We start from the raw sequence: 27138 nt of genomic DNA, 5'->3' as shown, positions 1-27138 counted from the left end.
GAAACAAGAGTCTGTATAATACTTGTCCAGAGAAGCAGTTGCCTCTTAATATCTTTCTGATTTATTAGTGCCAACTGCTGTTATAACACTGTGCATGGAGATGGCACGGGTATCTAAACTACAGCAGCAACTGCTTTCCTTCCCTGTAGATGGTACACATCAGCATGTTCAAACTGATATACCACTATTTTATTCAACTGACTGTGCCACAGTTTAGAAAACAGCACAACTTCTGCAAATCACCCATAAAACTAACCACATCTATGAGCTCTATTTAAGGATTGTGCTCATACGCAATTTATACCTGTTTAAAAAAAATGTGGTCCATGATGCTGCTGTTATACAAGAGGTGGAATGGTTGGAGATTGTGGCATGACCAAAAAAGTTCGCACTGCGCATATTATGAGCTTTGGTTCTTTTTGCCTTTAAAGTGGTGACTTAAAAAAGGAGGCCAGGTTTGCGACCACTTGCAGTCAGTTGGCATCTTCAAAGTGACTTTGGCACGCCAAGACAGCAATAGAACGACGATGAAACAGCAATAAAAAGGAGTCAGTCATCTATTGGTCTGCTGTTGCAATTGTGTGCAATCTGTTGTTGAGGAATTGGCCAGTTGTATGCACAGAAATTCACATTAACTGCTTAATTCAGATATAACCTTTCTTTTTATAGGAATATTATGGCAAAGAGACATGTTGCAGGCATCTTGCGCTTGTTAGTGCAGGCTCAGATTGTTTGCAACATGTTTGCAGTCTGTCTGCATTTATAAATTAAATAGAAGTTATTTACAAACCTTCACTAGCATGTCAGAGTGTGATTTCAGTCAATCTGAGTCGAGCCAAGATTGCTTGGAGATAGGTTGTCTCCCACCAGGATACTGGTGTGATGACCTTGAACTGCCCAGAGGTTGAGGGTGTGACATGCTCTACCTCTGGGCTAAACTACTTGCAGTTTGTTTTTGACAGCAAAAAAAACAAAACAAAAAAAACACACCCAGCATAATCAGTGGGTAACCACAGGTTTTCCTTGGTCACAAGGAGACTCCCATCTTATTTTTATTCTGTGACTGAGTTGTAAGCGTGGCGGCCCAAACTACTGCTGCTTCTACTTTTCTTATTGATGCACGAAGCATATTTTTGGCAGGTTTTCTAATTCTTCACCTCATGCTCTTGTAAGACAACCAAATAGAATTAATTTGCATCTGTGCTTGAGCAATGATTTTATATATATGGCCGTATGTATTTACGTCTTAGGAGGAGAATATTCACTTCCTATACAATGAAAACACAGCAAAGAAGAGCGACAATATCATGGACAAATGGATTCAGTCATTCACGCAGTCCCTCATACAGTTCTTCAAGGCTGAGATGAAAGGTGAGACAGACGCTCTTAACACATGCAAATGTTTCAGTCATTTTACGTGACAATGACTCATAATTCTCTGGAGACTTATCCTATCCTAACCTTAAACCAGCAGGGGTTGAGTCCCCACCACCATTAATAGATTTATATCTAACTCTTATATCCTTAAGTCTTGCGTGCAACTATTTATGATGTTTCTCTTTCCAGTGTAATTAGACTGACAGTTTTTTCTGGTCACAGCTTACCGCCTGTACACCGTTGTGCCTCGTTTGGTCAAGTTTGTTGACATGCTCACCAACTGGTACGTCAGGACCAATAGACGCCGCCTGAAGGTGAGATCACAGCTCTAAGTCTGTTCCTGTTTTTATGTAAAGAAGATGTGGGTGAAAGCAAATGATATATCACTCTTACTAAACTCTAAATGATGATTCAAAATATTACTGTATACAAAAATAGATATTAGATAATAGATATTATTACACTTTGCAGAATATTTTCTTTATTTGGTGCAGAATACAGTCTTGTAATTACTAAATGAATAGTATTAATTATTTATTTAAACTACTGTTAAAAGCATCGTTAACACATCCTTCACCTGTGAACATTTTATAGAAGTGCGTTTTTAGCCATGCTTGTGAATAATTGGTTCATTTCAACTCAGGGCACATGCACTAATGTCAGCGAGGGCATTTTTTAAATCTTTTTACTGTTCCAAGGGGAAAGAACTTATTGATGTGCATGCGAACTTTATAGGGCGAGAGTGGCACTGAGGACTGCTTGTGGGCGCTGGAAACCCTCTTCAGTGTTCTGTTCTCCATGTGCAGGCTGATGGTGAGTCATCCGCTTTCTGTGTTTTAGTGTGTGTGAGACTGAGAGAGAGGGAGAGAGAAGAGATTGCATGAGGAAAATTTCTTGTGGTGAGGTTGTGCTTTTGTGTATGCAAGAAATAAAAGCATAAAGCTGCTATTGTAAAGGTGTGTTTGTGTGCACACTTAACTATGAATAATTCATGAGTAGTAGGAGTTTTTATTTATAACACATTGATGTTTGCATGTGAGGCATGAGGCTTGCTAAGAATCAGTAATCCTAACACAGATCAATACAGATCAGCTGTGTGGTATACAAGTTAATTAGCCATGGTTGGAATAAAAGAGAATCACATAAGAAGTAAACTCACAGTGGCACAATTCTGTTTGATCTTTAGCGACAGTTAAGGGGGAAAAAAACTACATAAAAATTGCGCTTCTGACTTTTAGACCTTCTTGTCTGAAAAATGTAAATTAACTACAGTGTCACTCATCCAATAAATTTTCCTCTTTCTCTTTTTCTCTCTCTGTACTTGCTTTCTTGCCTTTTACCCCTTCAGGCTCCTTTCACACCCTTCATTACCGAGATGATGTACCAAAATCTGCGTCACCTCATTGACCCTGCTTCTGTCGAAGAGAAGGACAACAGCAGCATCCACTATCTCATGCTGCCTCAAGTCAGGTTGGAAAAATCCTTTCAGTAATCTGAGAGGAATTTTTTTGCCACTTAATGTGTTTATTATCATTACTGTCAACAGTAGATCACATGGATACGACAAAAACAGAATTCGCAGCCGAGGGGACTCTATTGAGCTCCGCTCAGCTCTGCAGTGTTTTTGTCACTGCTGTTCAGGGAAAAAACAAAAACACCAGGCGAAAGAAAAAGAAAAGAAATCACATAGAACGGGACAAAAGTTGTTCATTTAGTATGTCTGTGAAGGTTCTCAGTCATCCAGGTCATCGTAGTCAAAGGAGCTTGCAAGCTCCTTTGACTGTTCATTTAGTAGCTTCAGTTCCAGATCCAGTTATCAATAGTTGTTGGAGATCCAGACAGAGCTAAATAGAGGGTAATTGATGAAAAATCCAAGTTGCTGATATTGTTTAACAATTTGAAATGAGGAACAACCTTTCTTGAATGAATATTAAATGGTACTCTAAATCAGGTTCTCATCTACAGATAATTCAAGTACATTTTCATATAGATAATCAGCTGACCGTTTAGTAATACAGAAGACAGAAGTAACTCTTCTGTCTTGGCAGCAGTAGTCCTTGTTCTGCTGTGCAGTCTTGGTTAGTTTGGCATAGCAGCACATGAACCATGCTCTGGTCAGAGTGGCCCTCCAGCTCACAGCAAATCTCCCAGAAAGCAGAAAAGGTCTACCATTGCTAGTGGCAGTTCATCATGGTGTCATAAAAAGAGGAAGTGCTGTGGGCTAGCAGGTTAGCATGACTTAACTTTTAAAACAGGATTGAAGAATGTGGGGAACCACCTCCAGCTGCAAGTATATTCTGCAATTTAGGTGCATAAGTAAACTAAGAATCTGAATCTGTTCTTCAGCCATTTTAATCTAACCAAGTTCAACTGGGTTCATTGGCTTTTCTTGGCACATGGCACTCAGCAGCAAAAACAAAAAGCACACTTGTGTTAGCTCCTTTTCTGAGAGGATATCCACTGCTTATGTAGTCTAATCAGGGTCAGCCACAGTGTGTGGCTGTACTTTATCACAATTGTACTGAACTCTTAACTCTTCAAAGTAGATTTGGAGAAGTTTTCAGTATTTTCTTTGTAATTTCCAGGCTTTTCTCATTCTGTCCCTTAATTCCTGTTGTTCTTCATCTTCATCCATTTATCTTTGAATGTTTAGATTGTTTACATATTGAACACAGTGACCCTAGTTTTTAAAAAATGTGCCCCTCATTACATTTTAAAAGCAGAAAAACAATTCTTGATCATTCGTAAAATTGCTATTTGAATGGAATAGCCGGCTAAGACTCTTTGATATCAAGAGTTACTTTTTCAATTTTTTGTTCACTGCTGTTTTCTCTAGAAAATGAGTCTAATCCTGTTTGGGGTTTTTAGGGTAATATCTTTTTCTGTCTTTAGACAGTGTTATAGTAGAGATTTTAGAAGAGGCTGAGAAATATTCATGCAGAATTGCACAGACCCTTTCTTGATTGTCGGCCCTGCAGAATGGATATAGCTCACAAAATGTGTTCTTTTCATTTCCTTTCACTTCAATTACTCCAGTAAAAATTGTGGCTTGGCGGCTGATCAGTTTTGTAATGCCTGGGAGGAATTTCTAATTGCCCAAACTTAATTGCATCATCTTTAACTATAAAAAAGTTCTGACGTGATTAAATATCCATTTGATTTAGCATAAGGAAAATAGTTTGTGTAATGGTTCATATAATCTCCCCTGTCACTTAGGCAGCCCTCAGGGCTGATGCTTTATTAGCTGCTTGTCCTTCCTGCTGTCAAATGAGAGTACTTCACCTTCCTCCCAAAGGTCAGCTACCAATCAGCTGGTGGGAACAGCCGCTCGTCAATCACCTCATTAAATGATTGGTTGTCCCTGGCCACCCACTCCTCTTGTTTTACTCCAATGTGGCGTGCACACTGAGAAGACACAAGCCACGAGTAAATGAACAAGCATTGTGCATAGTTCTGTGTGCCTGCAGATAGTTAGGGATAATATTGCTATTATGTGTGATTATTAGTGGCTGAACAGCTCTAATTTGAATTCAGAGGTGGAAGTCTTGTTGTACCTTATTAGTGGAGCTAAATAGATGGTTCTGAACTCTGTCTTTTATATATGCGGTACTGACCCTGCTGTTCTCTAGTGTTTTCCTCAACAGATAATCCAATTAATTTCATAAATCACCATTAACGAAAGATGAGGATTGCTCTTAGCGGTAAAAATGCTGCTGTCCACCCAAGAATTCCCTACACATAGTTTTACAGAATAATGTATATTTATTCTAAGAGGATGTGTTATTGTTATGAGTGGAGACTGACGTCACGTGGCTTAAATGAACAGAGCTCAGTCACTTCTAGTTTCAGTTGATGGTATTCCCATTCCTAATCTCATTCTCTCCGGTGTCACAGAATAGACTGAGTTATCCAAACACTGATTCTCTCACTCGGTGCTGCATATGATAACATGAAAAGTATGACACTCAATATTTTTTTCTGTTTTTACAGGGAGAATTTGATTGACAAGCGCATTGAAGGTGCCGTCTCTCGGATGCAGTCTGTGATTGAGCTGGGCAGAGTGATCAGAGACAGGAAGACCCTGCCTGTCAAGGTAGATTACCATTTTGACCCTATCCACTTCTGTAATCCACTGGGATCTACATGGTATCTACTCTATAGGAAACATGATTTAAAATGTGGCAAGAAGAGTCTTTACTCAATGGTCACGTACTTCATTTCTCCAGGACTTCCACGCACATTTTACATTGTTTATCAGTAGATTCATCCATTGCCTTCTTGTGATGTGATTGAAAGCTTATGAAGAGGGCTCTTTCAGATAAAATGTTGGACTTCATTTGAAAAGCACCATTGGAGCTGCCAAAAACAGAAATGAATTCAGAAAAACAAAGAGACACAATTTAAACACAGTCAGATTCCATCAGATGTGATGTAATATGGACCATGTCTGACTCAGGTGCTGGATCATTTCCTGAGTTACTCCCATATTATGTTTGTTTTTCTTGGTAGTAGTATTCTTTATTGAATTTGGGTAAAAAAAAATCATAGAAGACTCAATAGATGTAATTGTCCAAATGTAAATAATAATAATAACAATAATACTATATAGAAAGTTCTGTTTTAAAAAAATGATCCAATATATAGCCAAACACAGGATTTAAGAATTGCAGTTTTGTTTTTTGTTGCTCATTTTCTCGTAATTGCAGTAGATTGACCCTGTGTCAAAATGTACTTACTTTTCATACTGTAACAAGGTTTATGATGAATTGGTATTTTACTTTACAGCTACATTATCTAAATGTAGCTGAAGGTGTATGCTAGTTTGCATTGTGCATGCTTTTTCTTTAATGTTGGTTTTAGCTTTTTGGTTTGTGTTACAGTACCCATTGAAGGAGGTTGTAGTCATCCACCAGGACCCAGAGGCTCTGAAGGACATTGAGTCACTGCAGAAATACATACTTGAAGTAAGTAAATTAGAAAAAGTAAATAGAACACCCAACCATTCAAACATTTATATTGTATTGTGTATTCATATTGCATTCTTTTGTTTTGTTTTTTGGTAAATTGGGGAGATTGATTTGCTTTTACTCATGCACTGTTGGAGGGGGTATTTTCTTGTCACTTTCTTGTAAAGGTTTTCCCCAGCCTGTAATTCTGATGCTTTGCTGTGCTTTGATCAGTACTATTTAACTTATAATCTAAAGAGAAACATCCCTGGAACCGTGTTTACACTCCAAAGCCACTGCTGTTGATTTGATAGAGGGGATGAACATCAGAGGGAGTACATGTTCACACACTACTTGGATCTTTAGCTGTAATTGAAATTTCAGTGTCTGTTTCGTGCAAAAAGAGGGGCGAAGCACATGCCTCTAAATGTTATTTAACATTTGATCTACCTTAGTTGCCACATTTCTCAACTGCAAAGTGCAATCACAGGCATGTTTTCTTTTTTAAGAGCATATCATAAGTCTTCTGTGTACCAATGTCAGTGTGTGCTTATTTACTAGACAGTGAGGATCGATTCAGGTGTGAGCTGGATTAATTCAGGTGTTTAACAGGCTTGCAGACTAATCCCCATTGTCTTTAAATCCTTGAAGTCCTTACCTTTTTATTTTTCCAACAAAAGAGGACATTATAGTACTGTCATAGAGAAGAATGTTCTCACCTTTGCAGGATTTTGTACGTCTTTGTTTCTTGAAATTGGAAAATTGATTCAACCCCCCACATGACTGCGTTGACGAACATTAACACAACTTTTACAGAAAAGAGCTTCTGCTGCGTCTTCTGCTGGATCCTCCAAGCTTTATCTTAGTTCTAGCCACTTCTTATCTATCACTCTGTTTTATTTCTGGTGGGGAGGACATTTAACCTTGTCAGCCTCTAGCTTTCCTGCCAGTAAACAAGGTTTATTCATTCAGAATTGAGAGCAGTGGAGGCCTTGCAGCCCGGTAAACAATCTTTGGAAGCTGAATTTTTCTATTGTTTCTTAATTTCAATAAAACCACATTAAGTATAGATTCATCTTTAAGCACAACAAAGATATTTTATGTTTTAGGTTTGACCTTTTTTGTGGCCAGTGTTCGTGTGTCTGACATGACGAGTACTCAGGAGCAAGAGAAAGATTAACTAGGATGCAAAAACCAATTTACATGTTTTTATTGTCCTTGTGGAACAGGTAAACATTTAATATAATTGAATGAATTCTCCTAACATTCAGGGAGGAGAGGTTGGAGTCAGAGTGAGACTGGCTGTTGTGGCCATCTGAATTTTAGCTTGGGTCAGCTTTGCTTTGTTGACAGTCTTGTTGGTGACTCTGTCAGCTTAGTTTCCTCTGAGCTTTATGTCAAATATGAAATGAGTTGCTTTTTTGAGCTGACAGGCTTCCTTCATTGTAATGCACCAGCACACTAAGTCATCACACACACGTTCCCCTACACAGACTAACAGAACCTCAAAACCATATTTACCCTCAAGATTAAATGAGCTATTTCTTTGTGAAATCAACCCATTGATAGAATCCCATTTTAAGTAAGCTTATATTTTCAACCCCCCAGTGCCCTTAAGGTTTATACATCGACCCTCTACAGTAAGCTTATCTGTGCTCTCTGTCAGCAAGTCAACTGTGCTAGAGCTTGATCTCAGTCACAACCTACAGCATTGTGATTGACTGGACCAATGGATGGCAAGGCCAGGCGGGTGTCAGTATGGCTAAATTAAGTATTGCTGATATGACTGGATCACAGATGCCCCCCCTCCCCCCCCCTCTCTCTCTCCCCTGACTGAAAAATGTTGACTGAAAAGTGGAGATGGCTTATTGGAGATTTACAGATTGACTGGCTTACTGACTATTTGATTTCAGGGCTGATGTACTCTTTGAGTGAATGGTGATCATTTTTGACTTGCCCTTTACAACACTAGTATACAAAGTTTTTAACTTTTGTATTATTTCAACTGAATAGAAGTATCTGCTTGTTTTTCTACATAAATAAATAAACCATAACCATTTTCTCTGTTAACAACTGAAGCCCAGTGAGTTTATTGGCAGGTTCACATTAATGCTCCTTTCCGATCTAATGGGAACAGCCTTTGTAATGGGCAATGAATGAACATTTTTAAAGTAAAGTAAAGAAGGGATTGGACAAGGACCCTTCAGCCATGTTGCACAGTTTGTCTGTTTGTTTGGAACGACAGCGCCAGAAGAGCCAGCTTATCCAAGCAGTCAGGAGATGCATAAATCAATCATCTATCAGTCAACTTCTATTAACAGCAAAACTTGAGTCTATAAATCTTGTACATTGTGAGTGTTCATGTACGTAATCATATGTGTAGTAGTAATAAAAGTACAGTAACTCCCCTGTAACAGTTTACTTTAGCTCAGGTTTTGCTTGAAGTATAGCAGAATAAGATGTTGGTATGTCATTACAGTGAATTTTATATTGAGTTCCAAGCACATCCATAGTACGAGTGACCTACTGTACACTGTTTCTGTACCTGTATCAGTCTTGGGCAGATGACATTGTATTCCCCAGTGTGAGATATTAACAATTTTGCAGCCAACTAAAAGACAATGACATGGTGTGTTTGACTATTCTTCATTCCCCAGGAGCTTAATGTGCGACAGTTGACACTTTCAACAGACAAGGACAAGTATGGTATCCGCCTGAGAGCCGAGCCAGACCACATGGTGCTGGGCAAGAGATTAAAGGGGGCCTTCAAAGCCGTCACTGCTTCTATCAAGGAGCTCACCAGCGAACAGCTTGAAGCCTTCCAGAAGAAAGGTGACTAAAAATTTTAAAAAGTAAATAATCACAAAATTGTTTCAGCAGTGTTGCTGAAAATTAGCGGCCTTATGTTCTGTATTGACTTAATCTTTATGTATCCTTTTTTTTAATGTTTGCTTGTTTTCTAGCGGTGTTATCAAATTATTAATCAGCTGGCAGTGATATTGCTAAACAAATAATAAAGTGGTGAAGAACAATCAGTTAGTGTTAACGACGAATCCTCGACGAGGAAACCAGTTTATCCTCTGAATCCAAACACTAGCTGGTCTGGAACAGGGTAGGGATCAAAGCAATGCAAGGTATCTTGTCTCTCCAATTATAGAAAGATGAGGAGAGCCCCCCAGAGTCTTTGAGGAAGGAGGCAGAAGAGGTCAGCTGGACTGTGGGAACTTAAAATTTCCAATAACTTGCATGTTTGAAGTCCAGCCAGTTGTGAGGCGGAAAGAAGCGATGCATGGAAAGAGACAGATGGTAGAAAAATGTTGGAGAGAGGGCACAGAAAGAAGAAAATGTTTATAGTACTGCAAAGTTACAGTTCATCAATTAAAATCGAACACAAGCCATGATGTGAAACTGCTTGCTATTAAACTAAACGGAAGCTATGAACAACAGAAGTGGAGCATTTTGTCTGTCTGAACAGTCAGAGTGAATGAATCTTACCATGGAAAAAAGCTAATGGCTCACACTTGAGTTGAGTCCACTTTTAAACTTTTTGTGTAATTTCCATGACTCTGAAAGCGAGAGATTGACCGTTAGGCTAGAAAGTGACTGTAGGTTGTGGCCAATATTCATAACCTATACCTTTTGATGCTATTACTTTCATGAGGTGGAAGAATAATGGTTAAGATAGAAGATGTAAAACAGCAACAAAGCAGGGAGGGACAAAGGAAATTAAAGCGTGGAAATCTCAGATTAGAGAGAAATGAAGCGACTGTTTCACCGAGCCTCCGGGTGAGGAAAAGTGAAGAGGACAGGAGAACACGGTCATGGTTTTTAGTCAGAACAGAGATATGGGTAATTGCTGCCACTGGCAAAATGGAGATATGAACCTGAGCAGATTGCATTTGCGGTATTGTTTTAAAGCTCAGATCTAGTGCGGATGCAGCTAGAAAGACTTAAGTTTTAAGTAATATTAAAATACAAACAAACATCAGTCCAGACCCCAGAAAACAAATTAAATTTCAAGTTATAAATGAGAGCACTTTATTCATTGTGATTAAAACTCAAATCTCCTTTAGAAGTCCTGTCAGGAGATGAACTCTTCCACCAAATCATTGGGCACATTTATTTAAACAGAGATATAAATAGGTTGAATCATTTTTAACAGTGTCTGCAGCCAGTTTTGATTCATTCACAACACACATCAGTAATCATCAGTAATCATTATGGCAAACCTTTTTTAAAACACTTAGAAATAATCCATTATCTCTTGCCAGCATAGTAATCCTTGTAAAACTAGATATTAGAATAGAAATGCAGATATTTTGTTGCATTAATTTATTATCAATAATTTTAATCATACACTAAATATAGTGTTTAACATGGTTATACAATCCACATGTCATCCTTTCTTTTTTCCTTAGGAAAAGTTGTTGGACTAATTACTATTAATTGAGATTAGAAAAGAAAAGATTTGTGGTAACCAACATTTTCTTACTTAAAATACTCAAAAACTTTGTTTATCTTGGAATTGATGAACGTTATATTGCTAAATGTATATATTTATGATGAATTATCTGCTTAATTTGCAGGCTCCATAGTGGTGGATGGTCATGAGCTCCATGAGGAGGACCTGAGGCTGATGTACACGTTTGATCAGAGCTCAGGCTCTGCACAATATGAAGCACACTCTGATGCACAGGTAAACCCAGTGCTCTTGGTATTACAACCCTGTATCCAAAGAATTTTGGCCACCGTGTGAAGTTTAAATAAAATGCAAGGAGGAGGTCTTGCAACCTCTTTGCTTTGGCTACCTGTCGATGTTGACTATATTCAGGTGCTCAGTGTAATGTGACTAGATCTTAAAAAAAAAAAGAACTACTCTGCTGCTGTTGCTACACCAAGCTGCCACATGCTGTAAATGCATTTATGTTTCTTTACTGTGAGTGTGATGTATGAAATTATTTCGCAGCTAAGTGGAATCAGTATATATGCATTTCCCAGAGGCCCTCTCTAATCAGTGCTCTTTCAACCGCATACATGCCACACGGCTGCAGCTTAATACCAGTTTACTGAGCTGGCTTTTTAATTCTCTGTTGCTCACTCGCTCACACTGACTCTTCAGGTTCCATCTGTCTGACGCTCTGTTCTCTCTCATATTCTGTTTCTCCATTGTTTTGTGTGTACATTCACTCATCTTTCTCTCCTTCTATCCATGATAAAATGAGAAGCAGACAGTATATCCTTTACTGCTGCCTGGATGTTGTCTTACATTTTGACACTGTAAATGTTTGGGCAATAGGATAGCAGACTAACTGCTTAAAGATTGCTCTTGTCAACTCTAAATGTTAACCTTTTCAAAGTAATAGTTTGTAACAATGAGGTAAAGGACTGGATGGTTCAGTTTTAAAGTAATTTAATTACACTCACTGGCGCTTTTATGTATATCTTCCTAGTGCTGGGTTGAACGGCCTTTTGCCTTCAGAACTGCCTTAATTCTCTGTGGCATAGATTCAGCAAAGGACTGGAAACATTCCTCAGAACTTTTGGTTCATATTGGCACGATGGCATCAGACAGTTGCTGTAGAGTCGTTGGCTGCACATCCATGATGATAATCTTTGGTTCCACTGCATCCCAAAGGGCCTCTGTTGGATTGAGATCTGGTAACTGTGGAGGCTGTTTGAGTTCTCCTGTTAGAAGGAGCCATCAGAAGATGGGTACTGTGGTCATAAAGAGATGGACATGGTCAGTAACAATACTCGGGTAAACCGTGGCATTTAAACAGTTTAAACGATGCCATGCACATCACCATAAACAGTCTAAATCATTGATAAAAGGGAGGATGGAGCCATGTTTTCATGTAATTTATGCCATCCAAAAGTTGAAGCGGATTCAAAGTCATCTGATGAGGCAGTGTTTTTCCCAGACATTTAGTGTCCAAATTTTGTTGAATTGCAGCCTCAGTTTCCTGTTCTAAGCTGACAGGAGTGGCGTGGCAACCAATGCAATATTTTGTTCCTGTAATCCAAGTTTGATATTTTGTGCATTCAGAGATGCTCTTCTGCATACCTTTGTTGTACCAAGGGTTTATTTAAGTTACTTTTGCATTCCTCTCAGCTGGAAACAACCTGGCATTAGCATTTTTGCTCATGAATTGCCAAAAAGTGTTGGCTGATTAGATATTTCCATTAACAAGCATTTGAACATCTGTAGAAAAAAACATGGCCGCTGTATGTGTATATTAGGAGATTAGTAATGCTTGAAGATCTTTATTTTGTGTGAAATACTTTGTTTTTATGACTCATATTCAGTTTTTGTGGCAGTTTTTGTATGCCAGGACGAGCACATTTCACCTCATTGTTTCTTTCTATTTAAGAGTATTATTGGAAAACACAGCACACAGTTAACTTGCTGTGCAGACAGTGCTATGTACATTTTTCACAGTTATAGCTACATTTGCTGGATCAAAGTACCTGACATATCTTATAGACATAAAAGCTTGGATTAGAATAAATACTAATGAAAATAATTAAACCTCCAGCTTAAATATTATCCCAAACAGCTGTTTTAATCTAAAATAAAATAATAGTAATAATAATGTAAAATGGCTTTTTTATTTTTTAAATTTGATAGACCTGTTTGAAATATTAAGTTATGATCCCCAGAATTTAATCTTGTTTATTAGAGCGCCACCTTCATCTCAAGTCACAGAAAAACATCAGGAGAGTTCTGTCATAAATTTGCTAAGAGTTTAATCTTCCCCTCTTCTCTTCTGCTCATGATCTGTTATCATTTAGGTCCTGGTGCTGTTGGATGTCACCCCAGATCAGTCTATGGTGGATGAAGGCGTTGCCAGAGAGGTCATCAACCGCATTCAGAAACTACGCAAGAAGGTGGGGCATTTATTTCTGGACCACTACTAGCTGTGGAAACAAGAGGGACATATAACACACCACTCCTGAATTTTACAATCCAGTGTTTAATAAGCAGAACCTGACGTAGTTGCAACAGCAAAACAAAACATGCCACTAAGGCAGTTTGAGTGGTTTTGCTTCAGATGTGAACTTTTTGAGGATGTTTCCTTTATTTAAACAAACTAAACAATCCCCTGCTTTCACATGTATGATCATAGTCCTTTAAACCACTCCCATTTTAGTTAATCTGATGATGTTTCAAGACTGCAGCGTAGAGTCAAAACAGAAACTTTGCTTTTTGTTATATTTCCGTCACCCCAGTCCTCCCCCCGTTCGTCTTTATGTCTCATTGTATTGTCCGGGCAGTTTTGAAATCTTTCCACTGCAGCGTCACAGTTAGAGGTTTCTCCATCATAAGGCAGGCTTAATGGAAGCTTAATTACAGTCTGGCCCCTTTCAGATTCTAATGTTCGAGCTTTGAAGTGGTCTGGGGAGTAAAGACGGATTAGCCAACAGCCCCTTGTTTTCACAAGCAACAAACAGTTTTTTCCGTCCCCCTATAGCAGTGGTGTGCATTGGCTCCCTGCCAGGTTAAATTCCTCCAGTTATTTCAAACTGAGATCTGTCAGGAATTTTCCACCCTGTGGATGGGAATTAATTTTTAGCAATTCTTGTACATGTTTGGTAGTAGTTTGGTGGGTTGCACCTGTTATCACTGTTTGCGTGGGAGGCAGAGTTGAGAAACAGGGGTCACCATTTCCTTATTTTTAATGGACTGTTCCCCAACTGGAGAGATCTGTTGCTTTATTCCCCCCCACCCCCACCCCCTTCCCACCACACACACTCATACAGAGGCTCATGTGCACTGTACTAGCCCCATCAGGGTAGGATCAGTTACCTTGACTTGGAGAACCCTTTAAACCTTCTCCCTCTTATGGACTTCTCTGTACCTGGCTGTCTGTCCGCCCTTGAGCCAAATATTGCAAATGGCGTGTTTGCAATATTTGTGTGTGTAACATGTACACACACACATGTACTGTTGGTACATGTGTGTGTGGCCGTGCATGTGTGTGCCCAGCTGCACACTCAGAATAGGATTAGATCAATGTGTTTGAATATGTCAAGGTTATTGGAAGTTTGCGGCATATGATGCCAAAATAAATGGGCTGTCATCCAGTAAAAATGTCCCCTTGTTTGCTTTCACCTTTATTTCTTCCTGTATGGTCTCTGCTTTTTAATCTAGCTATTCTACTCTTTTGTTCATCTTTTCATTTTGTTTGCCTCCTCCTTCCTTTCAGGTAATCATTTCCTCCAGATGTAATTTATTTATAAAGGAGGAAAAAAAACTTTGAAGAGAGTTACTTGTGCTAAAGATTTTTTGTGTCCTTTGCAGTCATTGGATTTGTGCTGTTGTTTGAAGACCCACTGAAGCAAGACTTTTAGCCTGTTTACTCACCTGCTCCAATAAAGAAAACTCTCACTTCTCATGCCACCTGTCTCTTAATGTCTGGTCTTAGGGGCATTTGGTGCCATCAGATGAGATAACGGTGTACTACCGCTCCCAGCCAGAGGGGGAGTACTTGGACTCTGTGATCAAGGCTCACACTGACTTCATCCTGGCTACCACAAAGGCTCCACTTCTCCCCTTCCCTGTCCCAAAAACTGCCAGCGTCATCATAGATGAAAAGACCCAGGTATAAAAGAATACGTTTAGACCAAGCAGGGTTATATATGACTGAGTTTTGTAGCAGCTTGTAGTCTGACACAACCTTAAAGCATTCATGAAACGTGCTGGAAAGTATTTAGCATATACATAATATACACAAGGAGCACTCAAATTGGTGTTACAGTAATAAAATTTGTTTTAACTTTGTGTTTAGTGGTTACCTTCTTGCAAATCTCTTAAGTATATTTGTTGCAGTTGTCATGAGACTGAAACTTATGTGTGCTTTTCTCTATTGACTCTTTCACTCTTTGTTCTATGTCTGTTGCAGCTGAAGGGTTCAGACCTGGAGTTAACCATAGTAAAGGGATCTTCGGCCCCTCGGGCTCCTCTAAATGGACCAGCTTGCACATATGTCAACCTCCAGGTGAAGGTCAACAACAAAGAACAAGGTAGCACATGGGGAGAGAATCTGTTTTTCTCCAGTTTAAGTGGTGTAACAGGAAAACTGTCTAATTTTAAATAGAGTTAAAATAAATCTTCTCTGCTGATGATTGAGATTATACATATGTGCAACCAAATTCACATATAATATTAAATACAACTATAATATAAATACAGTAACATTATCTTACCTGTGATTTACTTTTAGTAACTGTTTGGCTATGTTAATAATCCTCTTGAACTGGTTTCTTGTGCAGAGGGTGTAGTGCTGTTGGAGAATCCCAAAGGGGATAACAGGCTAGACTTGGACAAGCTGAAGAAAGCGTGCAGCAGCATCTTTGGAACCAATAACACACAGCTCAAATTCTTCAGTGACGGAACTGGTGAGAACTAAACTCCCTTCTTTTTTATGAGAACATTTAATCATGTTATTTAAAAATGTACATCTTCTTTTTACCTCCAGATATTTAATAACAATGAAAATTCTTCCTTTATTACCAGTCGGTTATTTTATCTGTCATTTATTTCACTTTTCTTTTTATATATTTCTGGGTCCTTTATTTTGGCTGTTTTCGTGCTGCACTTTAACCATTTTTAATTTTATAGTTTTTCTGCAGAATTTTGACTGTTTTTCTTTTCCACTTTTCTGATCTTCTTCATAGCTATAATGTCAGTAAAAAATAACAGAAAACACGGGTAGTTACACACAGTGTAGCAAACTTTCGCTGTAAAACTCCACTTTGCAGAGCAGTTCATTTTTAAGAGTAAGGATCATTTAAATTATTATTAAACAACATAATATTGTGCTTTTTTTCCCCAGCAAATTGAAATCAAAGAGAATTAATTAATTAATTATTTAGTCATAAAATGGTTCTTTCTGTTAAACTGTAGAGAAAATAAACATTTCATAAAGCCTTCTGACATAAGCTAGAGCACTTTATCATGCGAGAAATGCCAACAGAGCTTAGTCAGTTTTTTGATTTCATTTATCATGACAACAGTAAAATCAACCATTATCCTGTGATAATAAATCTTAAACTAATTTTATCTTTTAGGCCCCAGTCATGCAGGCCTAGAGACTGGTACATGACAACCACCAGTCGCTAGGGAAAAATGAGTATTCCACAAAGAGGTCTTCTGTGCTGAGACCTCGTTGTGATTGCTGTGGTTGCCATGGACGTAGTTTGTGCCGACTTGTCTGCAAACACTCGACAGCTACTCACTAAGCAGTAACTGTGATGCAAACCTAAAGCGAATACTGCCTTGCCTTCATTTTATCCAGCAGCAGGCAGGGTGAAACAACCACTGACTAACTGGTTAGAGAATAAGCATTGCTCCCTAGCTACAGGTGGTTGCCAGGGGGTCTCCACCAGATCTCTAACTCTGTGTGACTGAGGACTTGTTGGTTTTTATAGATTTCACAAATCATCATGAAACATATGTATATATGTAACTGTCTGTTTCTCACAGAGCTGACCAGCAAAACGGACATGCAGACTCTGACTGGTAAAACTTTGTCAGTGACTGCGGGAACTGCGTCACCTGGCCCCGCCCCCTCCACCGACACCATCACGTGTCCTTATGTAAACCTTCTACTATGCAACGCTCAGCCAGCTGGTGAGAGAAGCAGCCACAGAAACTGAATTTATGTGCACAACACGCTTTTCTCACTTCTAAAGATTAATCCTAATTAATCTTCGTCTGACCGACGTTTTATTTGAGAGAAATATTGAGAAGATTTTCTTTGTTTTGTTTTGTTTTTGTCCTCTTTATATTTGCATTTATATTCGAGATTGAACTAGTTTTAAATGAAAAGTTTGACATTGATTTTGCTCCAGACCAAATTTCCTCCACTGGGGCTTCAAACATTGATTCATATATTTATTCATTTATTCTGTACTTGTGCCTGCACAGCCACTTAAATTAGCTTACCACCAAAACTAAAAATGGTAAAGTGCTTGCCTGTGGTCATCAGCACCACAGGCAAATGGTCATGGTAAATGGTAAATGGCCTCTATTTGTATAGCACTTTTCATCAAGATCATTTTTCATTTTTTTGTAAGTTAACCAGCTGTTGGTGGAGACAGAGTGGCATCTGTCTCCTCATCGCTACCATCAACTACCATGTATATGGATTTCTTGTCAACATTACAGTTATTCCTATTATTTTAAGTGAATATTGACAAGGAGTAACTGTAGCTGTGTTTAGGTTTTTCTTCCATTTCTTCCAAGTCATGCATGCTGGTTGTGCAGTTATGATGCAGTTTTGCTTCTACTGCAGGAAATTGAGTATAATCCAACTTTATCCTTTGAGTCATTCAGTCTCAGTCCTTTCACCTTTCCCTTCTACTTAGCCAGGATGTTTTTCCTCATCTTTTCCCAGCTGAAGCTTGTATATATGCCCTCTCAGGACAGAACTATCCCTGCTAATAAAAAACATTGTTAATGATGTAACATGTGGTACAGTTCTTTTTAACACCCTCCCTATCTCTTCTAGAGTGCCAATCAGGAGACGTGGGTACCCTCCTACTGGTCAACCCAGTAGGCCAGAATCGGCTTAACCACGAAGGCTTGCTCTCTGAGACTGCCAAAGTTTTTGGCCTCCGCAGCAGGCGGCTCAAACTCTACCTGGATGAGGACCTTACTCAGGGTAAAAAAAAAAAAGATCACTAAAACCATCACTGAAACAGATTTTAAGGCAATTAATGGCTGATAGAGATACGGTGATTCCCCCCACACTTTCTCATGAAAAGTTAGTAAAAACATGTAAATGTATTTGCCAGATTTTCCTTAAAATACTACTCAGTACCTAGTAGTACATGCAGAAAAATGGCTTCTGTGACTGGAATAGATTTTGCAAATCTGCACATAGGCAGAATTTAAAAAAAAAGATTTTCAGCTTGTAGGGAAAGCTGTAAGATTCTAGTTGTGTATGTTGTTAGATGCTAAGCTGTGTATTCTTTATCGTAACCAGTAGGACGTCCAAATCAAGTATAAAACACGAGTTAGTGCATTGTCATTTTAAAAAAATCGAAGCATTTTCCTGAAAGACACCAACTTTCTTTTAACTTCTTTGATAAAGCAAAGTAACTTTCCTTAGCTGTAGGGTTTTAAAAGTTTTAAAAACTGCTCTTCTCAAATATAATTTTAGCCATAAATACTTCTGTTTTCCAGAGCTGCCAGCTGATTCTTCAGTCAAATCTCTTGACACCAAAACTCTGTTTGTGAGAGTTCTTCCTACGACCGCTGAGGCATAAATCCACAAACCACCTGAAGAGCATTTGTCTCTGACAGACCACATATTCCCTAAATGAAGGTTTCTACCACTCAATAGCCCGATTGATGTACGATGGAGTAGCATGGAGTAGCTTCATATGTTTATGATGCTTTTTGAATGCAAATCAGGGGTTGTCTGTCAAATTCAGAACTGTTAAAATGCAGTGTCACAAACAGAAAAGTCTTTGTGTAACATAAACTCAGATGGAAAAAAAAAGAAGAACGTTTTGGGATGTCTTTATATTTAAATGGGGGGGGGGTCTTTATAAGAGTCGATGGTCTCTCTCGCTCCAGTTTTCTCCCTGACAACCACACAGGTTTTCCCTCCTCATATTATCCTTGTCAGCAACTGTAAGTAGCTGTTTCTGAAAAGTATCTTGTTAGGTCATATTTAATGTCGACCAAGAAGGGATTTTTCTGGGTGATGGTGTACATTCTCTACTAAAAAGTGGGTTCACCTCTGTAACACAGTGATGGTTCATACATAACCAGCTCTTTCCAGGTTTCGAGGAAACAGTTTAATTCGATTAACTGTCAATTTTACCAGTGGATGATTTTCTTTATTATGATAATGATGCAAGCTACTTCTCTTTGAGGCTTATTTGAAGGCAGCTTAGTCCAGAGTAATTATTGCTTTGTCTCATAATTGGAAAAGCAAATTTGGGCTATTGTGCTTATACACCATTTTGAATTTAACAGATAAACTCATTGTGCTCACTGCATTGAGAATCCTTTGACAATGGAAAAGGCATTTAAAAGGTGAAATGGGTTTTTGGGCTGCTGTACCTGGGGACAAAAAGGTTCTGCAATGAAAAGAGCAACAAATGAATAATGTACTATTTTAGGTGACTGAATAAATCAAAGGTGACTTGGAATCAGCATGTTTTTTTTTTCCTTGTCTCCTTTCTGTTCACTTAAACCTCTTCGTGGCAGTGAGAGACAGAATGTTTCTGTGGGATCCTGCAGTCTGACATTTTGAATGACTGATGTTACTTTCTTTAGCAGCAAGGTCAGAGAACAAATACATCAAAATGCATTACAGATGCTCTCAGCTGTGGTAAAAGTACACTTTGGCATGTGGACTTACTTTGAAAATGAGTTACAATAAAATCTCTGAAGTTAATTTCCCTCTTTATTTTAACTCCACGTGGGTGCTTTACTTTTTTACTGAACTGAAGTGTTAAAGGTAATGCATAATTTAGACTGTAGCTTCTTGTATGACACACAGGTACTCTTAAGGATTTGGCTGTTCAGTTTCTGTTTTCTCCTAGTCCGAAATAGCATCACATTCACTATCACAGTGAATTAACAAAGCAGCCCATGACCAAAATTAGATGACTAGTGCTAGCATAACTCCCAGCTGAACCCTCTGATCCAGATACATTCATCATTCAGTTGACTAAAAACAGCCCAAAGCAAGAAGACCTAATGTGTGAGTTGGACTTCTGTCGGAAGTAACAAGGTAACTGGAAAGCCCTCCTAACCCAACACCACAACCTGCCACGTCGTTGCAAGCTGCATCGATACCATGCATCATGTTGCAAGTTTCTTGCAGAGATTAACTGTGATCTCACAATAACTAAGTCCATCTTTTATATATGGTGTAATACTTTGTTTCTGCATTTGTTTCCATTTGAGCCTATGCAAAGGGGTTTTCACCCTTTTGAGTACTCAAAGGCATGTAGCTCCATGTAGATGATCCTATGCTGGGGCTAGGGACAAGCACAGATGGTAGCATCAATGGATGCTTTTCATTGTTTGCAACACTGTTTAATTTCAGCTTTTTGTATGTTATAACTTCTTGGCTCTTCTTAGCCAAAAAGTTATAACTTAGTAAGGACCAAGGGACAGTGCAAGCAAAAGTACTATCCTGAAGTATTATCTTAATCTCAGAAGTATTAATCTTCCCATTAGGTTATTCTTTTGGCTCTATTCCTTATTGTTATGTCTGGGCCTGTTTTTAATTCTGATTACTACAGAGCATGCATTAGACACTGATTTGGATGATTCCACAAGTGGTTTTCATAAGGCATTTACCGGGCACAGTGTGAGGCTGATGTGGCTTTCCAGTGGATGTTTAAATGGGACTTTTATTAATCCGTGTCTGCAAAAACCAGTTTCCCGTTGGTTTGGTTGTTGATTTGCATATTTTGATTATTAAAAAAAGCCAGGAGGAAGAGCAGTCTACTTTGGTAGTTGAGGTAATTCTCAGCTGGGGGCGCTGCTGCAAAACATCATCTTCTACACATCCTTGCAACGCCATACCATAAATTTACTATTAATTTACATCCAAATTAAATGCATAAATAGTCCATTAATCTTCTACCGTGCAGCTATTGCTCATAAACATTTCTTCACCCTGCACCCTGCTAAGTCATCAGCACCAACACTGTATAGTAAACTGCTTCCATTCACAGTTACCCATAAATACATCGACGTCACTGAGATCCACTGTGGAGCACCTGTGAACACATAATTTCCTCTGGGATTAATAAAGTATTGTGTGATGTGTTATGTTATCCACAGAGTGATTTTACATATTAGCATTCAAAGTTATTCTCATATTAAAGGAACAGTGTGTAGGATTTAGTGGTCACAGAGTACAAACAACCAACTATTCCTCCTTTAAGATAAAAACAACTTTGGCTTATAATGTAGCTAATTCTAAGCTAATAAAAACAATATTCAAAGTACATGTGAATATATACTAATTAAAACCTAATTATCAATATCATAATTAATGTCTGGAAATAGTTTTCTCTAAATTTCCCCCATAACTTGTGGAAGGTGAAGTATAGCTACTCAAAATCTTGGGGTGGGGAACAGTGATGATGTCATTTCTGTTGGTTTTATGTTGTGGGATGGACATTTAGTATGTATTGAGGTTTCTTTAAAATCTATATATCTCATTATTATACCATATGTTATTGTACATTTATTACCATTTATTTGTTAATGAATTGACCTTGATCTGGTTTTTGTATTTATCAGGTCAGCTAACAGGAAAAATGACATGAAAAGGATAGCAGAGAGGAATAACACAGATTTAAGTCAATTATCTTTATTTGGTTGTCAAAACTCAACAAGCTCCACAAAACATGTTTTTGGTCATAACTCAAGAATTCATGTGCAAATCAAAGCGTGATTTCACACAAATTTAGTCAAATTTACTGAGCAGTATGATAAAGTGATGGCATTTTATATTCAAAACAATAAAGGTTAATCTTACTGTGGCATCACATTATGCAAAAAAAAAAAAAAAACTCCAGACAAAACGGTTCACATTTATCTTCATTGTTTCCTCTCAATCCTATGCAGTACATGAAAAAGTAAGTATACAGTTACTGTTTCCAAGTACCTTACCAATTACCAAAGTAGAATACCCAAACATTATTTGGTGAGGCCATATGTTCAACAGCTTGGCTCAAATCGGGTGATGCAACAGGACGGGGCAGCAAATCTACAATAAAGGGTTTATACTGGTCTTTTTGGTGTGTGTGTGTGTGTGTGTGTGTGTGTGTGTGTGTGTGTGTGTGTGTGTGTGTGTGTGTGTGTGTGTGTGTGTGTGTGTGTTTTAACTAAAGTTTCTTACAACCTAAAAGATACTTCAGTACATCATAATTTGAGTATAGCTCAGTACATGATGCTTCTTTTGAGCATAGTATTTTCTACCTTTGATTCCAGCATCCCTACAATCAGTGTTATTTCATTGTGATCATTTTCTCCTCTCCCCTCCTGAGAGGAGCAGCATGCATCTTCACTGGTTAAATATTAAGTACACAGCTCTGTCTCATCATCCTGTCATCCATCTCGCTCCCATCTGCTCCTGCTGCTCCCTTTGTGCCTCTACACACCTCAGCCTGGGCAAGTATGCAGGTCGACGACCCATCTGCTGATAGGCATTACAGAAATACACTATGCTACACGGATGAATTGAACATGAACCCTGTCGTGTGATTCTAATGACAGACAACAAAACTCATTATAGTGTGCTGCAGTGACAGAGAAAAAAGAAGTTGCTTGTGCAGAATAAAAATGGGTGTTCTTTCACGATATATAGCCAATAAGGGTCGTTTCTAACAATCTACCCTGGCAACAAGTGTGCTGTGTAATGGAAAAATCTAAATCTCTGCCAGTAAAACAATTTTCAGTGCTCTGCATGTTGCCAACTTCAGAATGACAGCAGCAAACACTACCTAGTAAGCACAGTAGGTAAGAGGATAAAAAAAGAAGTTGTTACTTTGGATGCAGAGCTTGGTAAGCCAAATGAGGGGAATACACCAGCCACTTAATTTAAAACAAGTTATAGTGGATGGCAGCATTTTACAAGATATGTAGGTATATTCCTTGCAAGACTGTAGTAAAAATAAAAAATAGACTCTCAGTGTGCTACATACTAAATGCTGTGTAATAGTGGGAAGACCACAGCACATTGTATGCTGACGTAGAAAAAGAAATAATAGTAGAGTGTTATATTGAATTTTATGCAGAAGCAGAGACGCAGTTAGATCGGTCAGTTTGGACCCGTACTTTCGTTTATTAAGCCTAGAAGCTGACATCAATAAACATGTTTCAGATTAGTATTGAAATAATAATATTAAGATAGTACCTTGAAATGTTCTGCACTGATGGGGAAAACAGGCTTCCACACAAAGTCAGAGATGTTTTATTTACTTTTTATTGCTGTGCAGATTTAATTACGGCAGGTCTTGAAAACGGTTTTTTTTTCCAGAACCTTTGACTGTATAATTATCAAACTGTGAAATCTTCAAAAAATCAGGTTAATGAATTTTGTTACTTTTGTTAGGTGGGTATTTTGTGTTTTCTTGAACACGCCACACATTTCTTCTTTTGTGGTCTGCCTGCAGCCATCTTTATTATGACAAAAAAAAAAAAAAGACGAAAAAGGGGGAAAGGATCTATTTTATGAGAAATTAAACATGTTTCTCCTGTGAAGAGTTCAGGGGAATATGAAAATGTCCTAAAATGTGGTAAGTGTTGATTTTAAAGTCCGACTTCTTGTAACAGAGAATAGTTAGCTTTAAGGTTTGTTTTACTAGCTAACAAATGCAGGTAAACCTTAAAGGATAGCAAGAAAACAATTAATTAATACATAGATGAAAATATAAATTAATAAATAAACAAAGAAGATGCATAAGAAAAAGAAATGAAGTATCACTACCCCCAAATGGGTGGTGTGCAGTTTTATGACTAACATTTGGATTCGTTTACATGAATAAACTATAGTATTTGTAGTGAGCCTGACTTGGTATCCTTGCACCTTGCTTCAGCTGTGGTCCACTTTCTGCTGTTTCGTCTGCATCAGCACTGAATAAATGGTTAACTGGTAAGAAGTATCCAATATAAATAAATAACAGGCAGGCTCTGGTAAATTGTATTCAATCTTTTTTTTTTCTTTTTCTTTTTTTTTCAAACTAAAGCAGCTGTGCGTCAAAAGTAACCGTCAAGCACAAAGTGGATAAATGCATTGGCGACGAGCATCGTGACTGTGGAGGGGGCACCAGATCCCAGCTATCTCCTGATCATCTAAATGCGGCATCTATCTACATCCTGATGCGCCTGCTTCTCCTCCTCCTCCTCCTCTCCTCCTTCCTGGAACGGCAGAAACAGGTAGGACACGCTTCCGATTTGAAAACGCATAACCCACATATCCAGCTCGGGGGTGGAGGTGGGAGATAGTGCTTTTACATTCTAGTTTGTACGTTCCCTTTTTAGTTTGTCCATGTCGTGGTTGTTAGGAGACCGCTGTCAGATGAGGAGTCGGTGATAATGGGAGATGTCCTGGCATCTGTAGTGAGATGCGTCGGCAGCAATAACACACTGTTGCTACCCACGCTCTCTTTGCCACAGAGACGTGCGTTCTGCCGCAGGTATGCGGTGGAACAGAGGGGATGGATGCAACCAATTAGTTTGGTCCAGTATAGTTCCACTTTTATTTGCGTGCATTTCTGCTGTACCCCCCCTCACATTGTAGAATTTGAAAACATCGAGGCTAGTATAGGGCGACCCATTTTCTGTTCTTCTATCCTTATAAAGAAAGCAGTACAACTCAAGATAGCACAATTTGAGACTCTGCATTAACACACTTCAGTCACATCTAATTGTTTGCTAGCACATGCTACCTAAGCTGCAATACAATGTTTAATGAGAAAATGCTTATAATCTCCGACTTTTCACATTGTTCTATTTATAGACTGACAGCAGAACTTGTGCAGCTCCTACTCTGTAAACTGTCATCAGTTATGAGGCCATATTTCAATTTATACTTTCAAAGGGCATGTTTTGTTATTTTGCATGCATTTACGTATTTCTTTTCAATGGTTTTGGAAGTACCTTTTCTTAGTTACAATGTTGCTTTTACTGTGCCTCTTATTACTCTTCTGTTATACCTGCGTAGAAGGATTTTTGGTGCATACCAAAGAGGATTTAACCAGAGCCATATCATGGTTATAAACCCTCTATACTTTAATTGTAGTTAACAGTATTTTTCTTTCTTTCTTTTTTTTATTAAATTTTTTTGCTGTGTGCGAGGTTATTTGTCACTTTTCTCACATGGTATACTTTAGGTTAACTGATTCCCTAGTGCTACAGTCTCACTAATGATGGCAGTGGTTGGAAACCACAGCACGACCAAAATTGTCACTGTGTGCAATAAACTTGGGATCTTGTTGCTTTTGAAATTGTTGATTTGAAGATGGGGACCAGGTCTGCGGCCACTCTCAGTCAGTTGTCATCTTCAGGACAGCGATAAAACAGCAGTAAGTCGGTCTGCTGTTATCGGTTCATGATGGAATGGGATCAGCTTGGCAATTACATGCAATCTGTTTGTGATGATAAAGCGGCTGACTGTGATAAATCAGCAAAAATCACTACCTTCTGTTACAAATTTGTTGCCGTCAGCATATACAGAAATTCACAGTAACTACTTAAATTCAGAATCCAGTTGTGTTTCAAATCCACCAGAATACAACCAGCTGGCAACCAGCTGAGTCGGGTCCCCCATTGTGAAGCAATAATGTCACAGATGAGTTGAGCGATCAGTCTGACTGCATTTACAAATTAGACCGAAGTTATTTGCAAACCTTTTCCAGTATTTCTGAGAGTGAATGCAGTCAGTCTTCAATAGAGAGACAGGTTACCTCCCAGCAGGCGATCTATGCAATTACTGGTCGAAAGTGATTACCGCAACTACTTGCAATCAATTGCAGATACAAAAAAATGACACTGGCAGTTTTTCCGAGTGCTAAGGAGATTGCTGTCCTATTTTTACTTTAGTATGACTGAGCCAGGAAAACCTAACTGCAAAACATTACAAAGCTGTTACCATCTTTAGCATAACAGAACCCTTTTTATCCTTATACCAGTGGTCTCTTCCAGGATGACAGTGCCCCCCATCTGTGGAGACAAGGTGTCAGTTGTATGATGAGTATGAAAATGATGTGAAACATCTGCTGTGACCTTCACAATCAGCCAGATCCCAGCCTAATTGGAGCATTTTAGAAAAGCATGTTCAATTGTATCAACGTGGTCTGTCCTTTACTTTTTCAAAAGTAATAGATTACTCCTGTAAGGTTATTGTTGTAGTACGTTGTAGCGTAGTGTAGTGTAGTGACCAGTTCACTTGGAAACTACAGGTGAGGGACTGTCTTTCCTTTCATCCTTCCAGTGGAGTGCCATAGATTAGGAGAATTAATGCAAAGGAGCACAACCCCAAACTAACGCACCGTTTATTTCCCTGCTAATTTGTCACCAAATTGTCTTTTAAAATTGTACTTTGAACCGCACTGTAATCCCTATTGATCTTCTTGCAAACAGAAGTTCCCTTGGTATTGCTCTTCTGACACTTTCAGTAAATAATGCATATAAATAATGCACTTTGTTTTGGGGGTTTGTAGTCCAGCAAGAGCACAAATCTATGTGTGTGTGAAATCTCTTGAAGGCTTGAAAAGCATGAGGCTGAAACACCGAGCACCTTGGCAACAGTTATAAGTGATGGGTAATCCATTTGTGGGAATTTGGGCAAACCAATGCAAGCTGAAGAGCAATAGACACTCCAATCAAATAGCATTTAGGTACGTTTGGAGAAAAAAAATGTGTTCACACAAACAGCCGCTCATAAAATAGTTGATTAGTTAATGAAATCACGAATTGTAATGAGCCATTTAGGACTGTTAATTACTGCTGCACATTCAGTGCTCCTTCTGTCTGTCATTTTCATATCACAGCCCAGTGTTAGAATTAATTTTACCATGACCAATTCTCACTGCAACAATCAGAAACACGACTGCAGGCATAATGGTCCTCACAGAATCTCTAGACAGATGGATGAAAAATCAGACTGTAATTATTTCATGTGTATTTTCCCTCTCTTCTCTCTTCCCTCCCTACTCGTCCTCTCTTCATTCCACTCAGCAGCATGATTAAATGTATTTTTTGTCCGTGGTGTAATCAGTGATAAAGTGGATCATTGTTTGCTCTGTCCAGATGTGCCAATTAAAAACT

The 27138-nt window shown here is 38.5% G+C and overlaps 2 protein-coding genes across 2 annotated transcripts in view; both read left to right on the top strand.

The window, feature by feature from the left end:
- Nucleotides 1-19490, top strand: part of iars1 (isoleucyl-tRNA synthetase 1) — a 56217-nt gene extending 36727 nt beyond the window's left edge. Inside the window, exons 20-34 of the mRNA XM_005932283.3 lie at nt 1251-1371; nt 1600-1691; nt 2113-2190; nt 2726-2847; nt 5368-5470; nt 6258-6341; nt 8981-9155; nt 10910-11019; nt 13116-13211; nt 14750-14926; nt 15227-15347; nt 15597-15722; nt 16810-16956; nt 17837-17989; nt 18514-19490. Coding sequence (XP_005932345.2) covers nt 1251-1371; nt 1600-1691; nt 2113-2190; nt 2726-2847; nt 5368-5470; nt 6258-6341; nt 8981-9155; nt 10910-11019; nt 13116-13211; nt 14750-14926; nt 15227-15347; nt 15597-15722; nt 16810-16956; nt 17837-17989; nt 18514-18596 — 1788 coding nt within the window. The 3' untranslated portion in view covers nt 18597-19490. The remainder of the gene's footprint in view (nt 1-1250; nt 1372-1599; nt 1692-2112; nt 2191-2725; nt 2848-5367; nt 5471-6257; nt 6342-8980; nt 9156-10909; nt 11020-13115; nt 13212-14749; nt 14927-15226; nt 15348-15596; nt 15723-16809; nt 16957-17836; nt 17990-18513) is intronic.
- A 4610-nt stretch (nt 19491-24100) lies between these two features.
- The window catches only part of atp2b2 (ATPase plasma membrane Ca2+ transporting 2), a 142684-nt gene continuing 139646 nt past the window's right edge, over nt 24101-27138 (top strand). Inside the window, exon 1 of the mRNA XM_042224957.1 lies at nt 24101-24246. The gene's annotated coding sequence lies outside the window, so the exon portion shown is untranslated. The remainder of the gene's footprint in view (nt 24247-27138) is intronic.

The sequence above is a fragment of the Haplochromis burtoni genome, unplaced genomic scaffold (assembly GCF_018398535.1).
Source record: "Haplochromis burtoni strain Fernald_Lab_line unplaced genomic scaffold, NCSU_Asbu1 Contig_156, whole genome shotgun sequence".
In the NCBI taxonomy this organism is placed as follows: Eukaryota; Metazoa; Chordata; class Actinopteri; order Cichliformes; family Cichlidae; genus Haplochromis; species Haplochromis burtoni.
Note: the sequence above shows the minus strand (reverse complement) of the source record. Positions and strands in the feature narration are given on the sequence as shown.